Raw genomic sequence first — 22,869 nt, 5'->3', positions numbered from 1 at the left:
GGGAGAGAGGGGGAGAGGGGGAAGGAGAGGGAGAGAGGGGGAGGGGGGTGCCATACACCGACACACAACCGAGACGAAAAACGAGCCAGAAAAGCGAAGGAGTGCGTAAGACAAATCTGGAACACAGAAAAACGATGGGGGGGGGGAAAGAAACGCCGATAGAGAGACACGCGAGCCAAACCAACCCAGCGAAGCAAGGGAACAGGCATTCAATCGGAGAAGATGAGGGAGGCAACGAGCGAGAGGGGGAGGGATGTGTGTGTGTGTGTGTGTGTGTGCCTTATTCTCTGTACTCGCTCCGCCAAGGCGACTTTTGGAAAGGCAAGCAGCGTAAAAAAAAAGCACGAGAGAGAGAGAGCGGAAGACGGACACACACGAGGTGGTTAGGGACGGGAGGGGGGACGAAGAAGAGAGAGAGGGGGGGCAACAGAGTGGTGCACGAGTAAAGACAGACAGGAGAGAGAGGGAGACGAGAGACGCCACGACACCACACAACAGAAGCAGGTTCAAGAGCCGGAAAAGCACAATAACAAACGTGAAGAGAGGGAAAAAAGGGCGACGGCGACGGTGACGGCGAAACACAACGAGGAGAGATGACGGCAGAGAAAAAGCGGCACAATACAAGCGACAGACACGTCGCACACGCGGCGAGGGAGGGAGGGAGGGAGAGAGAGAGACACGACGTGAGAAGGACAGGTACCAGCCAGAAAGCAACACCCTTGTTTACATATATAGGTGAATGTGCATATCCTCCGGATGGCTCCAGGTCTTTCGATTATGTTTTTTTTTTTCTTTTTGTCCTTCGCGATGTACTCTTCTTCTGCCCCTTTGACAGGAAAAAAAAAACACGAGCGAAGAGACCCCACGCGGCGAAAGGCAACTCCTCTGGGCACGAAAGCACAGGGGGTGGGGGGAGGGTGGTAGGCCTTCTCCCTCTGCAGGTGCGTGGGTAAGCGAACGGCACGAGTGGCAGACACGCACGCAGACGCGAGAACGCACGTGTGACCTCGCCCTCCACCGCTCCAACAAGCACAGCAGTATGTTTAAATAGTACGAGACAGAGGAGACCAAAAGGTGGCAGCAGGGGGGGAGGGGCAAAGCGTAGACGGGGAGAGAGCGAGAGCGAGAAGGCGGTGGTGGCGGTGCCTGTTGCAAACATACGTGTGAGAGAGCAACAGTGCCCCGTTCTCTCCCCCCCCCTTCCACCAACGAACGACACAGAGACGCGAACAAAGGAGGAAAAGGAGGGCACAGAGACGCACACGCACAGAGAGGTAGAGACACACGATGCACTGTACAAGGGAACGCGAGGTGAAAGACAAAAGTGGATGATGATGGTTCGCGATGACTACCGCGAAGAAAGGAAAGGGGAGAGACGACGACGACAACGACAAAAGAATATATATATAATATAATAAAACAAATATGTACGAAGCGATCTTTTTTTTCACGTCAATGATACTGTTGACGCAGACGCCGTGTATGGATTATATATATATATATACGTGAGTCCGTGTGTATGTGTGTGTGCGTGCACGTGTGGCTCTGTATGGCTTCCGATCGTCCCCGTTTCTGCTGTCGTTGCCTTCGAATCGTCCTCGTGGAGAAGGGCGGCAGAACAAGGGGAGGAGAGGCAGACAGATAGACGAAGAGAGAGAGCTCAGTCACGCCGTAGCTCTCCCTTGCTCCTCCGGTCTCGCGCTTCTCTGCGAACCGTGTTTGAGCCCTTCTTGCTCTCCTCGCACGCTTGCGTTGATGGCGCGAGGTTCGCGTGTTGGTGCGTTGCCGCAATGGTGCGACACACGCATGCCCCACCCCACACGCACAGACACACGTCCTTTCTCAGACACACGAGGTCACGAGCGCGAGAGGCCTTCCCTGTCTGCGTGTGCCCGAGTGTCTGTGTGTGTGTGTGTGTGTGTGCCCGTGTGTGTACCTGCCCGCCTCTCGCCAAATGTGCACGACGATGATGCATAGACGGAGAGTGATCGAAGCAGATAACCAGCCGCCGCACAGCAGCTGGTCAAATGGCACCCAGGAAAGACAGTGACCCACAGGCACAGCGAGCAAGCAAAGGCTGCAGGGGTACACGGAGATGGCGCTTGATACAACTCCACGGACACACACGCCCGCACCGTACGTGCAGGGCCGTGTGCTGCTTAGAGTGCAGCAAACGGAAAAAAAACAAACAAACAATCGAGCCCGCGTCGTCGGCAGCGCGCACGGAGGGTGTCTAGATAGAACGGAAGGCGTCGTGGGGATTAGGGGGAGGGGGCAGGTACTCGGTTTGGCGAGTATGGAGGCCAGGTAGGTAGGTCGAGTGAGTGGGCGTGAGCTGTGGACGAGAGAGGGAGACGAGGAAGAGGAGGAGTGAGAGTTGGTGGAGCGGGAGAGAAATGAATTGTTTGCCCAACGCATCCATTCCATCACGAGCACGTCAACACACAGACGCATCCAACGACAGCCCCTTTATCTCTGTTGCGCCAGGGGCTATGCCATGAGCATCGGGCCCGTCAGCAACGTTTTGGCGTCATTGGCCCCATGGCGGCGGCGGCGCGCATCGCACCGGCGGTGGTCCATGGGCACGTCCGGCATCGGCGCAACGCCGCGGAAAGAGAAACGGGCACGGAAAAAGAAGCGGGCGGATGCGCACATTTGTTGCATCGTGGGTGGAATTCCTACTGGGCCCGTCAAGGCGTGATCCTGACCGCGGGGCTGCCCGGCACAGCGCCAGCTCAGACCCGACAGGAAACACGAAGAGTCGGCAGCAGCACTGGGGGGGGGGGGCAGGCTGCAGGCTTTTTCGCCTGCCCACAACGAGTGGTCCCACCCGAAGATACCACGTTGGGGTGGCCTTGATCGTGAGGAAGAGACATGTGAGCTGAAGAACAAAAAAAAAACGAATAGGAAAGAGCGCCATGTGCAGTGGTACAGGTGGTGAGAGGGGGGTGGGGAGGGTCGAGATTTGGGAGGTGTCTATGTGCTCGTGTACCGGGGATGTCAATACTCCCGGTGGTTCTTGTGGCATCTTCTCTGAGAGCTAAGAGGGGGAGGGGAGGGGGGAGGCGTGCTTGTGCGTTGGCATGCGTCCGTGAGGAAGACACAAGGGGGCGCATGCTCTCTGCTTGCCCTTGGTTCGTACTTTGGTGGGTCTCCGTGTGTCACGGCGAACACAACGACGACGAAACAAAAACAAGTTGGGGAGAGAGAGGAAAGAGAGACGCCGTAGCGGCACGTCGGTCGGAGGCGCAAGATGCGAGGAAGCGGCGTCGGAGAGAGCCCCGGACCTGTGCTAGCACAGGATGACGAAGACATCGCTCTGGAGGAGAGAGGGAGGGAGGAGAGAGGAGGAGGAGTAGGAAGAGGGGGAGGGAGGGCCAAAGGCTGGTGGGCACGCGCATGGAGTCTGACCACGTCTTTGCTGTCCGTCCCCCATGTGCCCAAAAACCCATAGTGCACATGACGAGCCACACGCAAGCTACGAGGGGGATAGACACACAACCCCCAAGGAGTGCGCACCAGCGGATTAAAAGCCTATACCTGTCCACCTCAGCTCACCTCACCCTCCTCCTCCCCCCGCCGCCGCCGCGCGCGCGCCTGCAGCCGTGTGAGCTCGTGTCCGGTGTACCCATGTGTCGGCGTGTGTGCCGTTGTCTCTCTGGGGCGTACACCGCAAGCACATCGATCGTTCAGATCCAGCAATCCCCAACAGGTAATACATGTAACCCAAAAGCCAAGCAAAGAAATAGGGAGCGATCCACGCATTGGGAAGCAGGAAGAGCCTGCACGAGATTCGTGTATACTCGTGGGTGTGCGCGTGCGTGCGTGTGTGTGTGTGTGTGTGTGCGTACGGTGTGCGCGCACGCATCTGCTCGGCGAAGACACACACGCACGCACCGAGGAGCGCGAGAAAGAAAAAACAGGAACACTGAGGAAGTGCCCAAACAAAAAAAAACTGCGAGCACGTCCCACGCATAAAAGGAAAGAGATGGAGGAGACACCACCACCACCACCACCACCACCACCAGCACCACCACTGGCGTACAGCACACACCCACGGGCAAAAGAAAAAAAAACGAAACGCGGACGTCCCGCACCGTCACGACTCACGCCCACACAACCTCCGTGTGCCAGAGTCGTCCATCTCACAAGGGGCCTGTTCCACCGCGCTCTTCATGCTGGACTGCCGGTCACGCCGTCAAGGTGCGGTTGCGCTCCACCACACCCATCATGGCACCCACCCACGCCTGCCGGTCGTTCTCGCACAAAAAGGACACCGCCACCGGTCGGGATGCGAAGACGAAGACGGCGCACATGCCGTTTGCCACGGGACGTCCTCCGTGATCGACCACCGCTGCACCACCGTCGACAGGGGAATCGCTGCCGCAACTGTTGACACCACACTTGGCACGACGGAACAGTGTCATGTACGTCTCAGCGATGCCGTGTCCAGCGCCAACGTACACGGCCTCCAGGTGGATGAGGTTCAGCGCCGTTTCGTACGGCACCTCCTCCTGGGAAAGGGAGACCCCCGTCGGCAGCGGGGCCCCGTGCTTCGACCGCCTTGCATGTGGCAGTCGATCGTGTTGGTGCGCCTCCGCCGGCGTCGCCCAGGTGAAGTGCGGCATGAGGACCTCGCTGCCACAGTATGTGTCCATGCAGTCGAGAATCTGGAAGAGGCGTAGGTGCGGTCGGCGACTGCTGTGGATGTGCTTGACAGCGAGAGTGCCCCGAGAGCGCAAGAGCGGCATGAGATCTTTAAGAGGTCGCTTGACAATGCCGCTTGACGGCTGAGATGTCGCGAGTTTCTCTCGGCCTGCACCGCCGCCACGGTCGCTACGGCCGTCGCACCTCCCCGTCTCACCACCGTGGTCACCGCCTTCGCCCGAGCTGCTGCTGCTGCTGTCCACGTACCCGTCTCGCATGTGCACATGACGCCCACGAGTGTGCAGGGACGCATCTTGCCGCCCATGGCGGTGGTGGTGTCCACGGTTGTTCGTGTCACCTTGGCTGTGATTGAGCCGAGGCAACGACGAGGGCTCCGCCGGCGCCGCAACAAACCCGTTCGGCGCCGAAAAAGGACGGTGCTGTGATACCCCAAAGACCACATGCGGTTGAAAAGACGACGACGGGTGGGGCTGCACCGCTCCACACGACGGCGCTGCTCCCGCGGTGTTGACAGAGCGGTGCAGATGTTGATATGGCGGCGATGGCGTGGCCGCCTGCGCCGAAGAGAAGACGGTCTCGGTGTTTTCGTTGTCTAAGTCGTGCGGCAGCGCACCAGAACCAACGGCGGCCGGGCCCGCAGGACTGACACGAACGCGAGCCTCCTCGTGAGCGCGCGACGCAGACGCCGTGCTAGAGGCGATAGGTGACACAGACGACGCAGCTGATGGCCTGAGACGGTCCAGCGCGGAGGACCCGTCGCCCGCGGTGATGTCGTCGTTGCGAAAGGCTGGCACCCGAGCCGTAATGATCTGGACTGGGTGCGTGCCACCACCGCTGAAGGCGAGCTGGGCATTCGGCGCGTGGTAGGTCGGTCCCGTATCGGAGGTCGCCCTGCTGCTCGCTAGCCGATTTTGAGCACCGGATGTGGTGGCGCGCTGCTGCTGCTGCTGCTTCGGTGTGTCACTGCCGTGTCGCTCCCGCTGCGGCGGCACTGGTGCGACGCTCGCAATGACGTTCTCCGCCGGGTCTTCGACCAGGAAGGACGACGTCTCCATCCCTGCCTCCCGCCGCGCCTGCCGCACTGTACGGTAGAGGTCGATGTAAAAGCACTGCGCCAGCCCGGCCACGTCCTCGGCACTCAACGACTCTACACCGCGCTCCATCTCTCCCGCCTCCCTGGCGTAGTAGTTCTTTAGGTAGTGTGCGATGCGGTGGACGTTGGCTGCGTGCTCGTCGGCGTTGTGGCAGCTGACGACTTCAACTGGCTCGACATGATGCAGGGCACGGTCAGCAGAAACGGTCAGCGGCGTGGTTGTCGAGCCAGCGCATGGAGACGACGGTGCCAGCGGTGGGCGTCGCAGCGGCTGGCGCCACGACTGTGAGCTCTGATCCTCCCTCACCTCTTCGTAGGCGGTGTCGCGGCGCGGCGCGGGGGCCGCGAGAGGTGAATGGGACGCCGACAGCACTGACGGCACTGGACGCGACGCATAGGCGCTGTTCACATAAGAGTCGCGTGCAGAGTCCGCCTCCCACACACGCGTGTCTCTCCCCCCGCACGGCTCATACGGTGACGGCGATGCTGCTGTCGCGGCATCTGTGGAGGCTGTGGCAACGCCACGATGGGTGTCCTCACCGCTGCTGTCTCCCCACCCCCACAGTAGCGACGACGACGACGGCCCGCGACGAGAGACGGAAGGTGGCGGTGCGGACGAGTGCCGCCACCCACGTGGGGCTGGCGTTGTCATTGTCGCCCCGGTAGCCATGCGACCGTACGGCGACGTGAACGGGAAAGATGAGGCGCGGGACGGCTCCCATCTTGACGCGGACGGCGGCGCCGACGCTGCCCACCCGCCACCCAGCGCTCCACCGGCGTACGTGTACGACTTTCGGCTGGTGGGCAAGGAGGGCGGCGCGGCAGAGTTCTTCCCGTAGCGGAACATTGTCCCAGATGAGGTTGCTGCATGTACAGCCGACGCAGCGCCTCTCGAAGTGTTGCTGTCGTCGAAAAAAGAAGCCAGATAACTCGAATCGGCTCTGTTGCGACTCACAGAGGCAGCTTCGCGGATGTACGGCGAGTGGCCGACGCTGGCCAACGTCCCCAACGCCAGCGAGTGCTGGAAAAGCGGCGTGCCGTTCAGAATACCGTCGTTCCGCGCATCGTTCGCGCTGTGTGCAGAAGGTTTACGGCTGCCGAGGTGGCGGATCGAAGAGTACGTATCGCCTGCGCCAAAGCTCGTGTGTCTGTCCTCGCCTACGCTGCCTCGTCGAACACTTCGGCGGGCGCCGAGCAGCAGTGCATGATCGCCTTGGTTGCTCAGCATTGATATGTTCGATGGAGAACCGCGCTCCGTGGCAGACGGGCCGCGTAACGCTGGACAGGCAGTGTCGACTGCTTCCTGCGGCGGCCCTTTGCGTGTGGAGCGGCCAGACTGATTGACAAAGTCCTGCAAGTAGGCGATGGAGTCCGACACAGACACATTCGCTGCGACGGGCATGACGCGGAGAGCGGTGCAGTGCTGCACAGCACACGGCGTCTTTCGGTAAATCTAATGTATGGAGCAGCGTGCGTGTGTGCTTCACCGCTTACAAGTCTATGTGCTGGTGTGTGCGGGTGTGTCCCGATGGACAACGAAACGTTGCGGCAGTCCCCTCGGCGGTGCGCTCTCACCCGCTCACAGAGATGTGTAAGAGTCCAGGGAGGGGCGGCGGCTTTTGGGGTTGTACTGCAACACGACCGACCACAACGCACAGTGATGTACGAACGATAGAGGGGGAGGTGAGGAAGATGGGTTCGCAGGGGGAGTAGAGCGGCAAAGACTTGGCATTGCAGGAAAGCACAAGCATGACAACAACGTGAACAAGACACGCTGCGAGCTTCGCCCTGTCACGAGGGTCACCAGAGATGCAGCTTCACGCAACTGCGTGTGCGCGCCGCGGAAGCACAGATCCATCGGCGACACGTGCAAGTGCGAGCGTTCCAGTTCGACCTTTGGAGTCGAACACGCCATCGTCGCCCTGCGTGCCATTACACACACACACAAAGACGCGCTGTACGATAAGCGATACTCGATGAGAGCTGGTGGAGGTGGAGGCACGCAAATTACTGTGCAGGAACACCACCCACCATCATGGCCAAGGTGGCCTTTCCCCTTCCGCCCCCTCCCCCCCACACACCCGAGTTTTCTATCGTTTGGTGTACATTCGTGACGGTCCTCTTGCGTTGTTCGAGCTTAAAAAGAGACCCGGGTAACGTTGAAGGGAGGGGGGACGCCTCCGCGCGTGGCAACTCAGGCGCCAGTGCCCCCCCCCTGTGTGAGGAAGTCAGGCAGCCCCCACCCACCCCCTCCCCTCCCTCCCTCTATGCCCTGCCAAACGCCGAACCACTTTTCGGTGGCGACAGGGCCAAGCACCTACGACGTAGGGGGAGGTCAAGAGCGATGCATCCCTGCTGATGCCGGTGGTCAGGTCGTGGACGGTGCGATGCGTCTGAGCGAGCTGCGGCAGTGAAGGCGTCTGTGAGACCCATGTGACGGGCAAAGTGCCAGAGTGTCTCCAGCGTATCCCACCCGACCCTCATGCAGCCTACAGAGGTGTGAGGAGCCTGCGTGCTGCCCCGAGAGGGATGCGCTACGTTTCCAGCAGCATAATGGACGCGACTGTGAGGCGAGCCTGCAACACAGGGGGTAGGTTGAGTACGAGGCGGTGGCCGTGCTCTGCGACGACTAGGTCGGCGCATTGCCCAAACTTGTGTCTTCCGCTGCTCCACGCCACGCGATGTGGGGCCTGTGAGAAGGTGGAGTAGGGGGAGGTCATGTGGTGTTGGACTCATGTTCTACGGCAGCATGAACAGGTCGAAGAAAAGGAGTTTAACCGGAGAGAAGACACGCGAAGCAGCGGCGACAGTGAGGGTGTGTAGGCGTGTGGGTAGGGGGACAACGTGTTTGTGTGTGTGCGCGTGCGCCATCGAGTTGCTCGCTACATCCATGTCGGTGATTGTGGAGTAGTACGAGAACCCGTACGCACCTAAACGCGCGCGCTCACAGAGACGCGCGCCAATCACAGCTACGACGCTCTCCCTCTCTCCCTATCCGCCAACGCCCACGCACCCCAACGAAAAGTGTTGTCTATCAAGCCATCCAATCCTCCCGGCACACCTCTCCCACCCACCACGTGCAGCCGCCGCCGCCAACCCCATGGACATTATCATCCGCCGAGCCTCTCGAGCCACACCCCAAGAAGAAAAGGGACGGACGGGGGGGACGCACACACGCGAAAAAGGGAAAACAGAAAACGAGAAATGTGAACAACGCCAAACTAAAATATGAACAGAAGAGGCGAGGAAACGGCACGCCTCGCATCAACCGCAGACGTCTTCGTGCGTCCGCGTGCCCGTTGCCACGGTGTAAAGCTGTGTGAAGCAACGAGCGACGATACCAGCAAAGAAAAGAGCGAGAAGGAGAAGTGCTCCCTCGCCCCTTCCCTCAGAATAGCATATCTCTGAGTCCTGGTGTTTGGGCGCGTGCGCGTGCGCATGCCACGCCACCACACACTATCGCGAAAGCCAACGAAGGAGGGGGGAAGGGAGTTGATTGCCCCCATACTACCTCTTCCCCCTCCCCCGCCGCCTGCCTCCGCCCTCCCACACAAGCATACATCGACATACCGCCTGCATTGTCACACAGGGACGCACGCATGCACACACACACACACATACACATATACAAGGCCCAGAGAGAGAAAACGGGATGCATCTAGTACGGCAGCCCCGCCAAGACAAGCCCCGTCGCCGCTATCATCTTCGTCAGAGTAACGGTCCCGCCACGAAAGAAGCCACGGACACCCTCCTTTTGCGCGATGCGGGCCACACACTTCATGGTGGATGAGTACCGCAGCCGGTCCTCCATAACGGCGACCATCATGCGATGGCGCACTAGGTCCACCGGATGAAGACACAGGGTTGTCGTGCCAGATACCGCCAAACCACACACTGTTTGTATAATCGCCGGGGTCCAACCGCTGCCTTCCTCGTCTGGCGGTACGTACGGCGCCACGAGGTTCAGCAGAACACTCTGCAGAGACTGGTAAACAACGCTGCCGAAGATAAAAAGAGTGAGGCCGCGGTAGAGGAAGTGGGGGCATTCGCTCATCACGGGATGGGAGAAGAACACAAAGCTGTTGCGGAACTGGTACGGGGCGCCGACGTGGGACTTGACATCGACGGCGAGACGAAACCGCGCGTACTCCAGGGGGTAGCTCACCGCAGTGGCCGCTAGTGCACCCCCGAGAAGGGCGGCGTAGCTGGCCGCCGTGTAGCCCGCTACGGAATGCGCCACACAGGAGTTGAAGATGAACGATTGTGTTGGGTACGCAACAAATATCTGCGCGAGCAGTATAGGCAGAAGCGAGACCACCTGGATGAGGTTGCCGCGCCAGAAGCTCCGCGCCCCCTCCATGTGCTTCAGGTAGCGCACACAGGACCACACGGTCTTGAACTCGCACTGAAGGACACCTGCGCGTTGGAGCTCCTTTTGGCACTGCATGACGTACTTCACGCGCTCGAGCGGGGCGAGCACAGTGCGGCTGATTGCTCGCATGAGCCAAAGCCGCTGGATATACTCCACAGAAATGAGCGTTGAATCATCGTCTTCATAGGGGCGCTGCTGATCGCCGTCCTGCGATGCCAACCCGCGCGACGGTGACGAATACGATGGTCCGGCGTGGTCAGTCTCCAAAGTCCCGTCATGAGACGAGGAGGATGACGCGGAAGACCTCTCCCCAGCCCTGTACGCAGAGCCGCCGCCGCTACCACTACTGCTGCCCTGGGCGGCGACGCTACTGGTTGGCATGGCTAGACGATGAAAAGGGTGCAGAAACACAAAAGACGCTCTCGCTCGTCTTCCCCTGGACGGTTGTGTGTGTGTGTGTGTGTGTGTGTGTGAAGGAGGGTGGTGTGAGGGTGGGGAGGGAGAGGAGGCACGCTTGTAAAGTCTCAAGAAGCACACACACGCACACGCACACGCAGAGACAGACAGAGAGTCGAGAGAGGTACACGAGCAGCCAGCGATTCGCGCCGGACTGCAAGCCAACGAAGCGCAGCGCAGTCGTGCCTCGCACAGACACACCCGTGAAAAAGAAAAACGAAAGAAGAAAAAAAGGAAGCACACACACATGTACACACAAGTACACGCGCACTGCCGGAAGGATGAGCACGTCGCCAATCTGATGGGCCTGCAACTTGCTCACTTCAAAGACCGCGCTGACAACGCCAGCAGCCCTCGCGGGGTGCACGTGCTTGCGTCGACAACGTCGAGGACGCGTGCGCGGGTATGTATTTTGTAATAGAGATGCTGCTGGTGCGTGATGATCGAGTGTAGGAGAGAGAAAGAGTGGCAGAGGAAAACGCGGTAGACCGGTATCCCAAAACGCGGCACAGCCAACGCCCCAGATGCAAGTGTCTTCACCCCTTTGGCCCTCTCCCCTCTCCTCTCCCTCCCTCCTGCCTTTTCCTTTCCTTGCCGAAACAAAAAAAAAAGACCGAGAGCCACGCACACGCGCACGGCGTATCCCTCCTCCACGCCCCTAAGGGGAAATGCGCGAGTGACGAAAGGAGAACGAGCAACGCTCGTAGAAAGAACAAAAAAGGGGGATAAAATAACGAACAACGCGGATGGGGAGGGGGGAGGGGGAGGGGGGGTGAGGTTACAAGCAGAGGGAGGGAGGGGGAGAGAACCAGCGCGTGGGTGATGTGTGTCTGTGTGTGTGCGTGTGCACGAGGATGCAGCTTAGATGTACCTGTGAGGAAGAGGAGAAAGGAACGAAAGGAGAAAGGAGAGATAAGAATAGGCCAAGGCAACAACGTCCATGCCCACGCCGGAGCGTCTACGCGTACTCGTAAGACCGTCTGTGTGTGTGTGTGTTTGTGTGTGTACGTGCGTGGGTGCGTGGGTGCTTGTAGATGTGAAGAAGTGCCTGCCAATGCCGTGAAACGTAACGGAGGCAAGCAAGGACAAAAAAGATGATGTGCGTACTGGTAAAAGGAGAAGACGCGAGGGAAGAGGGATGTGTGAAGTGGGTGGAGAGGGGAGAGGGGAGAGGGGAGAGAGAAGGTTGTGGAGGGACACTACCTGGGGCGGTGGACGCGCAAAGGCGCTTTCGCAAAAAAAAAAAAAGAAACGAGAGCAGAGAAGATGCAGACGGACAGTCGACCAACGATGCGCGGGGGAAGGGGCGCGTGTGTGCGGGTGTGCACTCAGCACGCATCCCGACCTCAACCAGGGAGGAGGAAACGTGTGCAGTGCAGTCCATCCAAAGAATGCCAGAAAGCAACGTGAGAGGAAGGACGAGAAGAAGAAAAAGTGAGAGGTGCGGTATTGTGTGGCTTGGCCAGTATGCGGAGGAATGACACACACACATGCACACAAACACGAGCATACATATATATATATATATATATCTACTGCTTTTTTCTCCTGCGTAATAGATGACGACCCCTTCAATGCAAGACGAAGGGGCCGGAGAGAGAGTCAAGTGACCACGTATTGTCCGTGATGCGACACACCGCGTCCCCTTGAGCTCGCTCTCTCCATCCCTCGCTCTCCTCTCCCATTGATCAGAGACACCTCGCCGCACACCACGCCGAGTAGGCAGTAAGACCCTCCGGTCCTGAAGCGCTCCCTCTTACCTCCCGCCGCGGTCAAGCAGATTGATCGCGCCACTTGCATCGTGGCACGCGAGTACACCAGTGAAGCGTCGAAGTGACAGAAACTGGGCGAAAGAGAGAGCGATCGCTCTATGTGAGCACGACCTGGCACACGTCATGCGACACACACCCGTGCACGCCGGAGGCACTGGCATCTACCTTCATCTGCGTCGACCTGAGACGGTCCTGTAGCACGGCGGATGAGAGACAATGACAGGGGTAACTTGAAGCCGGCGCGTGCTCAAGCGCTCTCGTCCCCCCCGTCTTGCACCCATTCGCCCAGGCATGTGCCCTTGCGTGGGCGTCTGCGTACATGTAGCAGCCACGGGCCAATCCTTCGTCATACTTGGGCTCGATCTTCGCTTTTCTTCTTCAGCCCGCAAGCGTGGACTACATGCACACACACACGGGCACAGGCACAGGCACCAGAAGCATCCACATCACCTACGCACACACGTCCACATGCATAGGTGCATCTGTCCACACACACACACACGTGCATGCCTTCCCCCATCTCCATCTTCGCCGCATCTCGGGAGAGGCCGCAAGGCCAGAGATGAGGAGGACAAGTATTAGCAAAGCCATACATATGTATGCGTGCATGTATACGCGTCCGTGCGTGTGCATGTGGGAGCGCAAGCAACGAGACACAGCACAGAGAAAAATAATCATAATTTCTCCGACGAGACGAAGTCACCAAGAGGGAGGAGGAGGGAGGGGGAAGGGCGTCCCCAGGCATCGAGCCGCCCAACGAAGACGGAGGAGTGGCGCGGACTCGCACGCCTGAAAGGAAATGCAAAAAAAAAAACACAGAATTAGGGAGAGACGAGCGAGAAGCGATGGAGGGTGACAGGGACTCAAAGAAGTCTTTGCCCCTCCCTCACCTCCCTCTTCCCAAAAAAAAAAAACGTAGCAGCCGCAACGAGGAGACCCAACGCACCACTAGAAAACGTAACAACTATGGGGAAGAGAAAATAAAAGCGGCAAGGCGAGGAGTAAAGGTGGGCGGCGCGTGGCAAGAGGGAAGACACAATATGGAAGCAGTCGGCGCGCATTGTGTGCATGGGCACCAACGCGAAATGCAACGCGAGAGAGACACAGATAGAAAAAGCGGCATGGCTGGCACACGCACACGGCGTCCCGCAAGAGCGGCAGATGCGCTCGAATACAGCCCACCGCCGTCATCACCACTACCCTTTTTTCCCCTGTTCCGTCCCTTTTCGCCTTGCATCTCATCCCGCTTCACGCAGAGGTCATCCGGGCTGATACACCCCCCCCCTGATGCCGTCCTGAGGAGTCCACGCAGAAAGCTCTGCTCGCCTTACCCCTTAGACCTCATGCGCTTTGTCCAGATGGAGACAAAGACCAGCACCAGCAGCGCCACAATGCACAGCCCAAATAACGAGAGAAAGCACTTGTCGCGTGCCAGCTGACGGTAGAACCAGCGCAAATCACGTGAGGCGTGGTCGATCTGGCCCTGCAAGTTCTGCAGCTCCTCGTCGATGTGGTACATGCGCTCCGTCTGCTTCTGAAGCTCCGCTAACGTTGTCTTGCCCGTCTCCTCCGTCACATTCTGCAACCGCTCTGTACGCTGGAGGGACTGAAGCGCGTCCTTCTGCACGTTGATGGCCGCATCCAGCACCTGCTTCGAGTCTGTGAACCCCGTGCCGTCTGTCCTGCCACGGCCCATCATCTCTTCCTCACGCTGCTCCTGGTACGTCTTCGGTCGCCCAGACGCCGAGCGACGGGGGTAAATTTGGCTCTTCATCTCCGCATCGAAATTGCGGATGGTCTGGTCGCGATCCTTGCAGATGCTCTCATGAGCCTGCCGCGCATCCAGGTCCAGGGTACGACGGGACTCGGCACGCAGAGCGGCCAGCTTCTGCCGCGCCTCTCGCATCAGCGGACGCGCCTCCATCTCTACTTTTTTCTTCTCGGGAAGCGTATCGGTGACGATCACCATCTCGACTTGCAGCCTGAGCGCAGCGAGGGTGGCGTCGAGTTCGTCCAGCGCTATTCCGAACGAGTCCATTGTCTGCTCTACTCCCCTCTCCCCCTCCCAGCCGATCGCCCACGCACAGGCAGAAGTCCACGCACAAAACGTGTGTGTGTGTGTGATGTCCGTATGGACAAAGAGGGCGCTGCGTGCGAATCCTCCGTCTTACAGTGGTGCCAGCGCACCGTCTGTTGCCGAGGCGGCGCTGGGAAGTGCGGGACTGAGCGGGGTGCCTTTCAAAACGAAGCAGCGCACGCCGTGGAGGAGATGCAGGTGAATAGAACGGCAGACCGACCGCGGAATGCGCACGTCCGTACGCGTCCGAGTGCTTGGTCGTGTGTGCTTGCTGGGCTTCCTGCACTTTTGTTTGTGTTTTTTTTGCCGTTGCAAGTGGGCGGAGAAGTAATGGGTGGTGAGGGAGTAGGGGAGACAGCACGTCCCACACCATCCTCGATGAACCGCGGCAGCAGTGGTGGTGGTGATGTTGAGGAAAAAAAATCAGGGGGCAGGGCGGCACATGAAAGCAGGCGAAAAAGGGAATGAGTAGACGGGTGAGATGCTCGCATATGCATGGGAAATTCGTCTGCGCCGGTGCGTGAGTGCCCGCTGCTGCAGGAAGAGAGGTGGCGGAGGAATGTGCACACGGCGGTGCGACATGGGCGCAGCGTACACACACACACAGATAATTGCACGAGCAAGCGCAGGCGATAAAAGCCACGCAGCACACGAAAGGGAAAGCCGGAGACCCTTGCTAGCATCTTCTATCACAAGCTGCCTTGGTGGAAGGCCACACTACCACAGAAGTGTCTGTGTGTGTGTGTGTGTGTGTGGTGTGGCGACTCATTACTGAGTGAGCGCCTGTCAGTGGTCTCGCCGAGTGCTGCTGCTCCCGCTCCCTTTCCGCTTCCCCTCGTGTTGTTCCTCATATCCATGTTACTCAGAAAACGGAAAGAATCGATGCACCGATTACACGGAGACGCGCACACACGCACACACACGCACACGCGCGCATTGAGCGGTGCACCACATCCCATCGGGGCACGCAAGTGCGAAAAAGAAAAAAAGAAGCGAGAGAGGACAATCTGCTTTTTCATGGCATGCATGTTGCACCCGAGTGACCGGGCGGGTGACTGAGAGTCATGTGACAGAGGTGGACTGCGCTCCCGTCCAAGTGAGAAGATCAAAGGCGCACCATGACCGCCACACAGAGCTCGCAGACACACGCACCGACCCCAGCGTCACCGCGTCCGAGACAGCACAGCGCCTTACTGAACGATGGCCGCGGCGTCCACACCAGCGTTGCGGGCGTGCTTCTTGCGCAGCTCCGCGCGAGATCGCAGAGACAGCTGCAGACCACCCCACTGGCGGCGGATCACGTCCGAGCGAGACAGGAAGCGAGCGTTCACGGAGCGGATCAGGTTCTTCAGCGTCGCCTCATCCTCGGCGTTCACGTCGGTGATCGCAACGCACGTCGCCGTCTTCCTCCCGATCGCGTCGCCAAGGCGCGCCATGTCCTTCACGATGGCGTACGGGATCTTGTTCGCGCGGCACAGGTTCGGCATCCACAGCACGAGCTCCACAGGGTCCACGTTGTTCGCGATCACAACCATGCGGGCCTGCTTCTTCTCGATCGCGCGCGTCACCTCCTGCAGACCGGTCACAACAGCCAGGGGAGCCTTCGTCGACACCGTCTTCTTCGGGTTCTCCTTCTTCTCCTCGGCAACCTTGTGCAGGCGCTCGCGGCGGGCCTTGCGGGTCTCCGGCGCGTACTTCTTAATCAGCTTCAGCGTCTCGTTTCGGCTCGCGCGGTCCAGCACCTTCGTGAACTGGTTCAGCGCCGGCGGCACCTTCAGGCGGCGCTGCAGCACCCGCTTCTTGCGCTGCATCGTCACGAACGTCGGCCACCGCATGAAGCGGGACAGGTCACGCGCGTACGGCACATCCTGGCCAATGCCGAAGTTCTTCGGGCGGGCCGCGAAATGCGACGCAACAGCGGGCGTCTTGTACGGAGACGCGGCCTTCACGGGCTGCGTCGCCTTCTTCACTTCCTTGCCGGGCATGATGCAGATGCAAACGTCCTGTGTGTGTTTACGTGAACAATGCGTGTTTCGGTGTGGGGGGTGTGGGAGGGGGGAGAAAGGTGCACGTCGTACAAAGGACGCCATGGCACAGGTGGTGGTACGGTGAAGGCGAAAGTGCAAGGGGTGGAAGGCAAGCAGAAAGTAACCCGACCCGAAACGTACAGACACACGCACACAGGCCAAGCGATGGCGTGTGTGTGTGTGTGTGTGTGCGCGCGCGCATACACATGTATGAAGTGATAGGCAGGAAGTCAATAAAACGGACGAAAATGAGAGGGGAGGGCAACGGTGAGGCAGAGAGAGGGAGAGAACCGATGGACGGTGGGGGGATGGGGGGAGGTTCAGTGAAGGAGAGGAAGAGGAGTATCTGTCTGTGTGTCTGGGGGGGGGGGGGGGGCACAGTGCATGAGCCACCCACACACACGCAGACAAGCGGTGCGGCAATGCCGTCGCAATGACCGTTGCGGTGATCCACTGTGGACACACATGCAACGACACCGACACACAAAAGCAGAAGGGCCGCAGACACGCGCGAGACTCCTGGCGAGCTCGACAACACCTTCTCCGTCCGCATGCGAGCGAGTCGAGGAAAGCGTGCCACGAGGCAGGGGGGGGGCAGACAGTCGCTCGTGCCTACACACACACACAAGCGCGCGGGCACGAAGACGCAGAAACCCGGTAAATATAAGCGTGAGAGCCACCTCAGCTACTTTCCGTCGGACAACGCATGCCTGACTCACCCTACTTTCGCAGTAGCACAGGTCAGATCGTATATCCTCCTCCTCCCCCCCCTCCCATTCCCGCAGCCTGACGCCTCCCTACTCCTCGATCCCTGCCCCGTCCCCCGCCCCTCCTTTCCCTTTGCCCTGCCCGTTGGCACATAATGAGACGGCGCGTGCTGCTGCCGCATCCCCTGTTCTCTTTCCTGTACCCGCTGCGGTTTTGTTGTTATGGTTGGAGAAAATAGACGATGGGGTGGAGGGGCCACACACAGACACAGACACAGACACAGACAGCGACACAGCAAAACGCGAAACCGCACTTTTCTATGATGATAAATGGCCCCCCCTCCCGCCCACGTAAAATGAGAAACGAAAGACATCATGAAACGAGCAGACGCGCGTGTGCGTAGCAGCGAGATCGCAAAAAAAGGCAGAGAGAGAGAGAGTGCGCCCCTCCTCCGCCTCCTTTGCAGCACCATGACCGCCACACAGAGCTCGCAGACACACGCACCGACCCCAGCGTCACCGCGTCCGAGACAGCACAGCGCCTTACTGAACGATGGCCGCGGCGTCCACACCAGCGTTGCGGGCGTGCTTCTTGCGCAGCTCCGCGCGAGATCGCAGAGACAGCTGCAGACCACCCCACTGGCGGCGGATCACGTCCGAGCGAGACAGGAAGCGAGCGTTCACGGAGCGGATCAGGTTCTTCAGCGTCGCCTCATCCTCGGCGTTCACGTCGGTGATCGCAACGCACGTCGCCGTCTTCCTCCCGATCGCGTCGCCAAGGCGCGCCATGTCCTTCACGATGGCGTACGGGATCTTGTTCGCGCGGCACAGGTTCGGCATCCACAGCACGAGCTCCACAGGGTCCACGTTGTTCGCGATCACAACCATGCGGGCCTGCTTCTTCTCGATCGCGCGCGTCACCTCCTGCAGACCGGTCACAACAGCCAGGGGAGCCTTCGTCGACACCGTCTTCTTCGGGTTCTCCTTCTTCTCCTCGGCAACCTTGTGCAGGCGCTCGCGGCGGGCCTTGCGGGTCTCCGGCGCGTACTTCTTAATCAGCTTCAGCGTCTCGTTTCGGCTCGCGCGGTCCAGCACCTTCGTGAACTGGTTCAGCGCCGGCGGCACCTTCAGGCGGCGCTGCAGCACCCGCTTCTTGCGCTGCATCGTCACGAACGTCGGCCACCGCATGAAGCGGGACAGGTCACGCGCGTACGGCACATCCTGGCCAATGCCGAAGTTCTTCGGGCGGGCCGCGAAATGCGACGCAACAGCGGGCGTCTTGTACGGAGACGCGGCCTTCACGGGCTGCGTCGCCTTCTTCACTTCCTTGCCGGGCATGCTTTTTCTTTCTGCTCGTCGTGATGTGCTGGGGAGGAGGGGAGCAGAAGAGGCGCAAGGACCCAGGCGTACACGTGAGTACAACCAAAGAAAAACGAGAATGCGAAGGCGGGGAGCAACGCGGTAATGAAGGCGCGCGCGTGTGAGTGCGGCAAAGGGAAAAGGAGATGTGCACACAGGCCAAGAGAAGCGAATACATGAGAGAGGGAGGGAGGTTTGCCATAGGAGATGAGCCCACAGCCATGCCCAGAGGCGTGTGCGCAAGCGCAAGCAGGGCAGAAACAGATGGGAATACTGGCATCGTGGGAAAGCGCATCAGCAGAGGTGCAGAAAATAAGTGAAAAAGATGAGAGCACGGACGCGTAGCGACTTGCCCCGTTTCGCCACCGCTCGTCAAGTCCACCACAACCCCCCCGCCCCCCTCGGCCTTCCCCTGCGGCCACTCGTCTTCCGGATCGCAGCCACCGCACTGTTCGAATACGCACTTTTCCTTTGCTCTCTTGCCCTTTTTTTTCGTTGATTTTTTGTTCGTGTGTGTGCAGTGCTAGAGCTGCCCCGTTACACGCGGAGAAGGGATCGAAACCGAAGCGACGCCGATGGCAAGTGCGGCGGAGACGCAGTGTCACCGGAGAAAAAGAGGAGGAGGAAGACGGAGGTGGTGGTGGGGAGGGGTGGCGGTTGGCTGGCGCTCCCCGAGTGAGAGATGATGACGGGTTCGATGCAAAAAGGGGAAGAAGATACACAAGCGTGCTTGCGCGGATAGAGAGCGAGAGAGAGCCGACCTATAGGCAAGCAAAGGCACCCACGCACACACACATGCGCGAGCAACGAGGGCTGAAGAAGGGAGAGCAAGAATGCAAAGAGGCGAGTGAGTCGCAGCGGTAGTCCATCGTCCACATACGCACGCGTATCCACACATTCCGCAGCAGCAGTAGCAGCGCCTTCCAGTATCATCGACCGCACCGCTCACGTCGAGAAGAGAAACACACAGAGAGAAAGAAGGCGAAGTCGAGCGACAACAACAACAAAGAAAAGAGCAGTGGAGCACGAGACTGAGGAGGAGAAGATGCTTGTGCAAGAAATGTGTGCAGCAACAAGCAGGTGAAACCCCTACCCCAGGCATTCGGCTCTTGCATCATCTCTCATGCCCCCGCCCCCCTCCCACCCTTTCTCACCCCATCACCCATCCTCCTCCTCCCTCTCTCAGACTCCTCTTTCTTCTTCCCCTCGCGGTGTTTGCACAACGGCAGAGAACACAGGGAAAGAGAGAGACACACATGCGTCGAAGGAATACAGAGCGTGAAGCAGAAGGGCGCAGGGGAGGGTGAGGGAAGGGAGGGGAGGAGGGGCGAAAAGAGACCACAACGCAGACCACTGAGGAAGACAGAGAGAAGGGCACCGCAACTCTTGAGGGTACACCTCACTGTGGCAGCACGAGAGGGCAACTGTTTCTACGTCTCATTTGCTTTCACGCTGCTGACCCACCCCCTCCTATCCTCCTTTCCCCCACCACTTCTCCTTCTCCCCTACCCTCATCTCTCCCAGCCCCTCCCCCGCCCCCATCGCACACACACACACACACACCAACGAAAAAAGAAATTCCGAAAAAGGAGAAAGACACCCAACCGGCAAAAGTGGGGGGTGGGGATGGAGAGAAGGAGAGAAGGAAAGAAGGAGAGGAGAGAACAGATGCAAGTCTGATCCCTCCCTCCTCTGCTCCCCCCCCCTCACCCACGCACGCACCTCTCCCGCACTCCTCTTTACCACACACACACACACAAAAATATAAAAAAACTGACCCATACACAACGCATACATGCGACCCAGACGGTCACACCGGCAGACAGACAGAGGAAAGCGGAGGGGAGAGAGGAAGATAGGGGAAGGGAAGGGGAGAGGAGTAGCCACTGGTTTTCAAGGTAGCAAAACGGAGGGGGAGAAGGGGGGCAAACGAAGAAATAAACACTCGACTGCCTTATCAACAACGCGCGTCATGTCAGCACCTGTGTACGGCTAAGTCGTCTGCTGTTCGACCACACCTCCCTTTTTTCCCTCTTCCGTCCTGCTTGCCGAGCAGCACGGTCCACTCCATTGAAACGATGTGGGAGGGGGGAGGGGAGGGGGAGGCGGGCACTATGAGAGGAGAATGACGAAGAAGACGGGAGCGCACCATCCCTCCCCCTCCTCCTCCTCCTCTAATTGTTCCCAACACGCCCGCCGTGAATGGAGCTCGAGGACACCACACGGTACGTCATAGAGGCGCTCGTGCGGTGGGATGCAGTGGCCCCATCGTGGCCGCCACCTGCGGCGCCAGAGGCACCCCCAGCACCGCTGCCACTTCCTTGGCCACTACCACCACCGCTCAAAAAAGCGCCGGAGGAGCCTGCCGACGGGCCACAGAGCACCGAGCCTTCGCGCGACGACCGCGCCAGGGCGACACCTTGCTCGATCTTCTTCTGCTCACGCTCCAGGAAGTAGCTGAATACGCGGCGGAAGGTGCTACTGAGGCCGTCATTCGGGTCCTCTGCGCCAGCGCCGTCGTCGAAATCGATTGGAGAAGCGCTCCCTTCTGCCGTTCCACCGTCCTCGCGAGCAGAGCGGTGCGACGTCTCAAAATTCTGCGTGTCGGAGCGAGAAGGAGAGAGGGAGCTCGAGTTCATGCCCTCATCCTCGTACGAGAAGTTGTACCTACTCTCCATGGCTTCACGGTTGCGCTTCTTCAGCTCGGACTCGATGAGGGCCTTCTCCTTGCGCTTGTTAGGCGGGAAAAAGAAGAGCTCCTGTGTGTTCAAGTTCATGAAGCGAACGATGCCAGCACTCGTGCGGTAGAGCACCCACCCATCCGGCAGCGTGTCTGACATGAGCATGCGCTCGACAATAGCCATCAAATCCTCATCGCGGGGTAGACGAATACCGAGGCTGCTGCGGAACTCATCCACGTCGCGCCGCGACACCGCCGTCTCGTCCTCTTCCTCGTCTTCATCGTCGTCATCGTCGTCGTCGTCGTCGCCGAGTGCGTGGACCGCTCCAACCGGGACGATTTTCATCCCGCGCAGATTGTCAAGTAGCTCGTACTTGCGCTCAGCGCGGCGACGCTCGGCGATACGCCACTGCGCGAGAAAGAGACGCACGCGGAAGGTGACATAGTACGTGCCTGCAGTCGTGATCACGCCGGCGACCGGCACCCACAGCGGCACCACTTCAAATACCACGCGCAGCCCCTCTGCGAAGGTGTGGGCAGAGTAGAGACGCTGCCACCACTGGGAGAAACCCGCACTACTAGAGGAGGATGTAGGTGACGAGGAGGAAACGGCTGCGGGCTCAGCACTACAAGCATCGAGGTGCGCGCCGCCTGGTGTGGGTGACGATGCCGCAGAGGATGGCATAGCAAAACGAAGAAAGAGGTCGCTACAACACACACACGCCACGCGTCCAACGTAGTCTTCTCCAATGATTCTCCTAAGACGGCGACCGCCGATTAACGAATTCCCGATACGGTGTACCGTGTGTAGGGGGGGGGTCCTGTGCGTGCCGCTATGACTGAACCCCCCCCACCCTGGTCTCACCCTTGCCTCGCGTCAGAACAGGAGAGAGAGATTGGCTGGGTTGAAGAGGCGGCTGCGGGTGGGGCGAAGAGGGAAGGTCACAAGAATGGAAAAAGTCGTTAGATTACAGAGGGGTACGAGAGAGAGAGCGGGACACGACAAGCCCTATCGGAGATCCAACACCGCCAGCAGCAACTGCGGGGGTGGGGGTAGGGAACAGGAGAGGAGGAGAGAAGTGCGGAGTGAGAAAAAGGGTGAATGGAAGAGTTGGAAGGTACAAGGCGGGTGGGGCGCGAAAGGGAGTGTGAACAGTGCGCAATCAACCACGCCACACACACACACACGCACTGGCAAGGTGCCAGCCTACGCTTCACTAAATTGGGGCAAGACCAAGAAGGGTGGTGGGTGGAGAGAGAGAGAGACCGACACACAGGACGTGCAGGACAAGAGGAGCGAGAGAACAGGTGGAGAGGAGGAAGAGGATCCGGTGTGTCGTGTGTGGGAGCGAGACGGTGAAGCGAGAAGAGAAGAAACAGACAAAAAAGGAGGGAGGGAGGAAAGAAGACAAGGAAGGGGGAGAGGGGTGAAGAGCGGAAGGCGACAGCGCACACTCGTACGTATCCTTCGCTTCCATGGGTTGTATGCGTGCGTATTATGTGTGTGTGTGTGTGGTTGGCGGCGGCGGCGGCGTGGGTAGCCGGAGGTGTGAAGTTCGAATGCACATGCACACACATGTGTTCAGGGGGTTGTATGGGGGGAGGGGAGGGGGGGTAGGCCATAGCGTAAAAGGGAGAAAGCAAATGGAACGAAAAAG

General features: G+C 59.5%; 6 protein-coding genes across 6 annotated transcripts; all 6 read right to left on the bottom strand.

Annotated features, from left to right (window-relative positions):
• Window positions 1–4,190: 4,190 nt before the first annotated feature.
• On the bottom strand, window positions 4,191–6,413 carry LMXM_07_0540 (conserved hypothetical protein; the record flags this gene model as incomplete). Its single annotated transcript, XM_003872151.1, has 1 exon — window positions 4,191–6,413. The coding sequence occupies one exon, from the start codon at window positions 6,411–6,413 to the stop codon at window positions 4,191–4,193; it is 2,223 nt and encodes a 740-aa protein (XP_003872200.1).
• Window positions 6,414–9,419: 3,006 nt separating this feature from the next.
• Window positions 9,420–10,514, bottom strand: LMXM_07_0530 (adp/ATP carrier-like protein; the record flags this gene model as incomplete). The annotated part of the gene is made up of 1 exon (XM_003872150.1): window positions 9,420–10,514. The coding sequence occupies one exon, from the start codon at window positions 10,512–10,514 to the stop codon at window positions 9,420–9,422; it is 1,095 nt and encodes a 364-aa protein (XP_003872199.1).
• A 3,174-nt stretch (window positions 10,515–13,688) lies between these two features.
• Window positions 13,689–14,399, bottom strand: LMXM_07_0520 (QA-SNARE protein putative; the record flags this gene model as incomplete). Its single annotated transcript, XM_003872149.1, has 1 exon — window positions 13,689–14,399. The coding sequence occupies one exon, from the start codon at window positions 14,397–14,399 to the stop codon at window positions 13,689–13,691; it is 711 nt and encodes a 236-aa protein (XP_003872198.1).
• Window positions 14,400–15,628: 1,229 nt separating this feature from the next.
• LMXM_07_0510 (putative 60S ribosomal protein L7a) lies at window positions 15,629–16,528 on the bottom strand (the record flags this gene model as incomplete). Its single annotated transcript, XM_003872148.1, has 1 exon — window positions 15,629–16,528. The coding sequence occupies one exon, from the start codon at window positions 16,526–16,528 to the stop codon at window positions 15,629–15,631; it is 900 nt and encodes a 299-aa protein (XP_003872197.1).
• A 1,187-nt stretch (window positions 16,529–17,715) lies between these two features.
• LMXM_07_0500 (putative 60S ribosomal protein L7a) lies at window positions 17,716–18,510 on the bottom strand (the record flags this gene model as incomplete). Its single annotated transcript, XM_003872147.1, has 1 exon — window positions 17,716–18,510. One exon carries the CDS (start codon window positions 18,508–18,510, stop codon window positions 17,716–17,718), a length of 795 nt encoding a protein of 264 aa, XP_003872196.1.
• A 2,195-nt stretch (window positions 18,511–20,705) lies between these two features.
• Window positions 20,706–21,896, bottom strand: LMXM_07_0490 (conserved hypothetical protein; the record flags this gene model as incomplete). The annotated part of the gene is made up of 1 exon (XM_003872146.1): window positions 20,706–21,896. One exon carries the CDS (start codon window positions 21,894–21,896, stop codon window positions 20,706–20,708), a length of 1,191 nt encoding a protein of 396 aa, XP_003872195.1.
• Window positions 21,897–22,869: the final 973 nt, after the last annotated feature.

The sequence above is a fragment of the Leishmania mexicana genome, chromosome 7 (assembly GCF_000234665.1).
Source record: "Leishmania mexicana MHOM/GT/2001/U1103 complete genome, chromosome 7".
NCBI lineage: Eukaryota > Euglenozoa > Kinetoplastea > Trypanosomatida > Trypanosomatidae > Leishmania > Leishmania mexicana.
The sequence above is the reverse complement of the archived record's forward strand: the minus strand, read 5'-3'. Positions and strand labels throughout refer to the sequence as shown.